The sequence below is a fragment of the Centroberyx affinis genome, unplaced genomic scaffold, assembly GCF_046629955.1.
Source record: "Centroberyx affinis isolate AG114_WGS23_722 - 3 ecotype Tasmania unplaced genomic scaffold, CSIRO-AGI_Caff_v1 ptg006997l_1, whole genome shotgun sequence".
NCBI classification, from domain to species: domain Eukaryota; kingdom Metazoa; phylum Chordata; class Actinopteri; order Beryciformes; family Berycidae; genus Centroberyx; species Centroberyx affinis.
Window position 1 is genome coordinate 2,501 of NW_027283543.1, and position 5,872 is coordinate 8,372.

A 5,872-nucleotide genomic window follows, 5' to 3' on the forward strand; every position below is an offset into this window, starting at 1 on the left:
AATGGGAGCTGATCTGAACCTCCTCAGCTCGTCTCTCTTCCTCAGCTCGTCTCTCTTCCTCAGCTCGTCTCTCTTCCTCTGCTCGTCTCTCTTCCTCAGCTCGTCTCTCTTCCTCTGCTCGTCTCTCTTCCTCTGCTCGTCTCTCTTCCTCAGCTCGTCTCTCTTCCTCAGCTCGTCTCTCTTCCTCAGCTCGTCTCTCTTCCTCTGCTCGTCTCTCTTCCTCAGCCCGTCTCTCTTCCTCTGCTCGTCTCTCTTCCTCAGCTCGTCTCTCTTCCTCTGCTCGTCTCTCTTCCTCAGCTCGTCTCTCTTCCTCTGCTCGTCTCTCTTCCTCAGCTCGTCTCTCTTCCTCCGCTCGTCTCTCTTCCTCCGCTCGTCTCTCTTCCTCCGCTCGTCTCTCTTCCTCTGCTCCATGTTGTCTTCACTGTTGGCCGCAGGAGGAGACAGGAGGCGGAGCCACCGAGGGCCAATCACAGCGTGTCATCAGTTACAGATTAGCCTGAACACCCTGGAAACCAGCTGGTAAGGGTGTGTGTGTGTGTGTGTGTGTGTGTGTGTGTGTGTGTGTGTGTGTGTGTGTGTGTGTGTGTGTGTGTGTGTGTGTGTGTGTGTGTGTGTACCTGGTTGGTGAAGTACAGTGTGTATGCGTGTGTCACCAGTGTGTGTGTGTGTGTGTGTGTGTGTGTGTGTGTGTGTGTGTGTGTGTGTACCTGGTTGGTGAAGTACAGTGTGTATGCGTGTGTCACAGTGTGTGTGTGTGTGTGTGTGTGTGTGTGTGTGTGTACCTGGTTGGTGAAGTACAGTGTGTATGCGTGTGTGTGTGTGTGTGTGTGTGTGTGTGTGTGTACCTGGTTGGTGAAGTACAGTGTGTATGCGTGTGTGTGTGTGTGTGTGTGTGTGTGTGTGTGTGTACCTGGTTGGTGAAGTACAGTGTGTGTGTGTGTGTGTGTGTGTGTGTGTGTGTGTGTGTGTGTGTGTGTGTATGTGTGTGTTTGTGTGTGTGTGAGTGTGTGTGTGTGTGTGTGTGTGTGTGTGTGTGTGTGTGTGTGTGTGTGTGTGTGTGTGTGAGTGTGTGTGTGTGTGTGTGTGTGTGTGTGTGTGTGTGTGTGTGTACCTGGTTGGTGAAGTACAGTGTGTATGCGTGTGTGTGTGTGTGTGTGTGTGTGTGTGTGTGTACCTGGTTGGTGAAGTACAGTGTGTATGCGTGTGTGTGTGTGTGTGTGTGTGTGTGTGTGTGTGTGTGTGTGTGTACCTGGTTGGTGAAGTACAGTGTGTGTGTGTGTGTGTGTGTGTGTGTGTGTGTGTGTGTGTGTGTGTGTGTGTGTGTGTACCTGGTTGGTGAAGTACAGTGTGTGTGTGTGTGTGTGTGTACCTGGTTGGTGAAGTACAGTGTGTATGCGTGTGTCACCAGCCTGGTCCTGAAGCTGAGGGCCAGCTGACCCTCCAGGAATCGGATGCAGCTGTTGATGAAAGTCGCAGGAAGAGCGACGAGGATCCACTTCGAGAGCTGGATCCCGAAGTCCTGAGGCCGCTTCTGCACGATGGACTTCACTATCACACCTGAAACATGGTTCATATGTTCTTAATATGTTCTTAACATGTTCTTAATATGTCCTTCTGCCCGATGCTGCACACACACACACACACACACACACACACACACACACACACACACACACACCACACACACACACACACACACCACACACACACACACACTACACACACACATACCGTCCAGCGTAGCCACATAGACGGACAGGAAGGTCCTGCAGACGAGGGCCAGGGAGTGCAGAGCCAGCAGACCGAGCTCCGGACACAACAGACGAGGGAAGAGAAGCTTCAACAGACGAGACAGACGGACGAGGAACTGACCGTCCACAGCTGGAGACCTGCACACACACACACACACACACACACACACACACACACACACACACACCACACACCACACACCACACACCACACACACACACACACACACACACCACACACACACCACACACACACACACACACACCACACACACACCACACACACACACACACACACACACACACACACCACACACACCACACACCACACACACACCACACACCACACACCACACACACACACACCACACACACACACACACACCACACACCACACACACACACACACACACACCACACACACACACCACACACCACACACCACACACCACACACCACACACCACACACCACACACACACACCACACACCACACACCACACACCACACACACACACACACACACACACACCACACCACACCACACCACACACACACACCACACACACCACACACCACACACCACACACACACACACACACACCACACACACACACACACACACACACACACCACACACACCACACCACACACACACACACACACACACACACCACACACCACACACCACACACCACACACCACACACCACACACCACACACCACACACACACACACACACACACACAGTATATATACAGCTATATTAATATAACATTATTATATCATAATATTAAAACAGTCAGGAGAGACAGAGGAGGAACTGACGCTCCACAGCTGGAGACCTGCACACAGTTATATTAGATATATTATTAATACTAATATAACATTATAATATTATACCATGATAACAGTGTAACAGCTGATCAGCTGACAGTTCACAGCTGGAGACCTGAGTATAATAAAGTGATGACGAAGTAATTAATTACTTTTAATACTGCAGTGAAGCAGTAACAGTCCTGAAAACAGAACCAGGCAATCTGCTGCTGTGACATCACAGGTCAAAGGTCAGTCACACACACACACACACACACACACACACACACACACACACACACACCTGTTTTTGCTCCTCCTCTTCTTCCCTCCATCTTTGTCCAGAGAGTTGTGGGCGGAGTCAACCTCGTCCACATGTAGATTAGCTCCGCCCAGCTGCTTCGCTCCCACCATCCTCTGGAAAACAAACACACCCAGGAGGTTAGACTGGATCAGACTGGATCAGACTAGATCAGACTGGATCAGACTAGATCAGACTCTGAGACTAGATGAGTCTAGATGAGACTAGATCAGATCAGACTAGATGAGATCAGACTAGATGAAACGATCGGATCAGACTATATCAGATGAGACAAAATCAGACTAGATCAGACTAGATTAGATGAGACTAGATCAGACTAGATCAGACTAGATCAGACTAGATCAGATGGGACTAGATGAAATGAGACTAAATCAGACTAGATTAGATGAGACTAGATCAGACCTGATCAGACAAGATAAGACTGGATCAGACTAGATTAGACTAGATGAGATGAGACTAAACAAACAAGTGTGAAGTGTGTGTGTGTGTGTGTGGTGTATCGAGACTGGAATATATCCTCATACTTCCTCTTGCGATACGTTATCGATACACTGGCGCCAAATATCGATATTTTTATTAAAACATGCAGGCGCTCTGGACGGATTCCCCGCATTAAGCCTGTTACCATTCTGACTGACCTGAGTCACTCCTTCATGACTCCTCCAGGTGGCGCTGATCAAATGAATGAGGGTAAAGTGAACGGAAGTTAACTAACTTGCGGTGAAGAAGAAGAATAAGTCACTCAAGGGGAAAACGGCGGACAGCGGGGGAAAACAAATCAGAGGCACCCAGGGGTCCCCAAGCGCCGGCTGCTGTTATTTAGCGTCTACTCACCTCCGTCTGGCCGCTACTTTTATAACTGAATGTCACTAAACGTTCACACTATCAGAATTCGGTAGTGACAACCGAATTTATGAATGAGAGTGACTGCGCATATGTATGGTGCATACTGGAGCAGACTGAAGTAAAATGACTAGACTGTCTGTACGGGTAACAGGAGGCACGCCATTCCTCCGATCTCGCGACGGCTCTGGCTATGGAAATAATGTCTGTAACCATAGTAACGTTTACCACTGCCTGTATTTTCAGTTTGTCTGACACCAGTAACCAGAGGCGTCAAGTTATCCATAAGATCTTAATAAACCGCCACTGACAGCGGGTCACTTTCTCTTTTTCCACCGCAGGAACTTGATCCTTTAACCGCAGCATCTGGGCCGAGACGCAGAACTGGAGCAACTGCAATGTTGAGGAATATAAAATTTGAGAATGTCCCACAACACTTACCTCCGTCTCTTTCAAATTAAAGATGATAATGTTATGTAACATAACGAGTGTCGCGCCACGTAACGACCAGTTGTCCGGTCCCGTTCTGGTTCACACTGCTAACCCAAACCGCTGTCAGACTGGGTCAGGTAGTCAGTACCTGATTTTCTCAGGAAGTGAGTTTGGTTATAGAATGCGGTTCTCACTCTCCTTAATAACCGAACTGCGTGTGAAATTGCAAGGAGAGTTGTGAGTTTCATAGAGGTTTCAAAATAATAGCGATCTCTGCTGAACCTCGGATCGCGCGGCGAACGGTTGCCATGGTAACGACGGAGTCAACTGAAGCGTTACAGCTGAAACAGCTGTATAACGCTAAATACAAGGCATCAGCTGAGGAGATCATTTCAGGGGCTTCATGTAACGCTCCTAAAGAAACTCCTGGCCTTTGATGTTACCACCCAAGTTTAACCAAGTCCCACTGACTCCATTTTGCCAATGTTCAAAATATAAATGGGAGAAGTAAAGGGAGGAAAAGAGAAAGATTAGAGGGACTTCTGTTCTAGGAGGTTTGTTAAAGCCAGTATGCAGGTGTTATGACCATGTAAAACTGGGGGCATTTTGCCACTGCAAACATCCCTGAGCCGGCTACTTTTCCCATCTGGCTGGCTACTCAAACATTTGAGGAACCCCCTGGGCACCACAGTTCCTCCTTTTTGCCTTTTTAGGGGTATTTTTTCTTCTTCAGTTACACAGATATCGTGATGTAGATGAATTGTCTCGCAATATATCGAGTATCGCAGAATCGCTGTATCGTGACACCATCGTTATCGTGGGCAACGTATCGTGAGTTACTCTGTGATTCCCACCCCTAGTGGTGTATGTGTGTGTGTGGTGTATGTGTGTGTGTGTGTGTGTGTGTGTGTGTGTGTGTGTGTGTGTGTGTGTGTGTGTGTGTGTGTGTGTGTGTGTGTGTGTGTGTGTGTGTGTGTGTGTGTACCTGTCCCCTCCTCCAGACATGAGGACAGAGTTTCTTGATGGCGTAGGCTGTCAGCAGTGCGGCCGCCAGCCGCCGCAGCCTGGAGCTCCGCCTCAGAGCGCCGGGCAGCTTCTCATAGGCCAGCTGCATCCTGACAGACAGGCGCTGACCACGCCCCCCCCGCCCCCCCCCGCCGGCCCGGGTCGGATCAGCGGGAACGCCGAGGCTTCAGGATCCGGATCCTTCAGAGGGAGAAAAGCTTTTAAACAGATTTCAGATTCCTCACAGGATTCAGTCACATGACAGCGAGTCAGGTGACTCGCTGTCACGTGACTCGCTGTATGAACTGTTTCTGTTTCCAGTGTTCTGGAAACGCTTTGGGAATATTGATCTTATCACATCCATGCCAATAAAACATATTGAACTGAACTGATTATATGAAACCTGAATGAAATTCTCCTGATCCAGACTGGGAAAGACAAGAGAGACGGATTTATAAGAGCAGAACCTGTCTATCTGTCCGTCTGCCTGTCTGCCTGTCTGTCTGTCTGCCTGTCTGTCCGTCTGTCCGTCTGTCTGCCTGTCTGCCTGTCTGTCTGCCTGTCTGCCTGTCTGTCTGTCTGCCTGTCTGTCTGCCGACAATAAAAACATAAACCTCCAACAAATCTGATTCATTGTACAGATTAAAATAAATTAAATTAAATTAACTATACAGCTCATTTCCATCCCCAGTCCCTGCAGGGGA

At 48.9% G+C, this 5,872-nt stretch overlaps 1 protein-coding gene across 1 annotated transcript in view; it reads right to left on the reverse strand.

The window, feature by feature from the left end:
• LOC139639248 (ATP-binding cassette sub-family D member 1-like) overlaps nucleotides 1-5,277 on the reverse strand; it is a gene marked incomplete at its 3' end in the record, with an annotated part of 7,456 nt that extends 2,179 nt beyond the window's left edge. The window contains exons 1-4 of the mRNA XM_071513326.1: nucleotides 5,149-5,277; nucleotides 2,871-2,983; nucleotides 1,732-1,889; nucleotides 1,370-1,557 (exon numbers count right to left, since the gene is read on the reverse strand). Coding sequence (XP_071369427.1) covers nucleotides 1,370-1,557; nucleotides 1,732-1,889; nucleotides 2,871-2,983; nucleotides 5,149-5,277 — 588 coding nt within the window. The remainder of the gene's footprint in view (nucleotides 1-1,369; nucleotides 1,558-1,731; nucleotides 1,890-2,870; nucleotides 2,984-5,148) is intronic.
• Nucleotides 5,278-5,872: the final 595 nt, after the last annotated feature.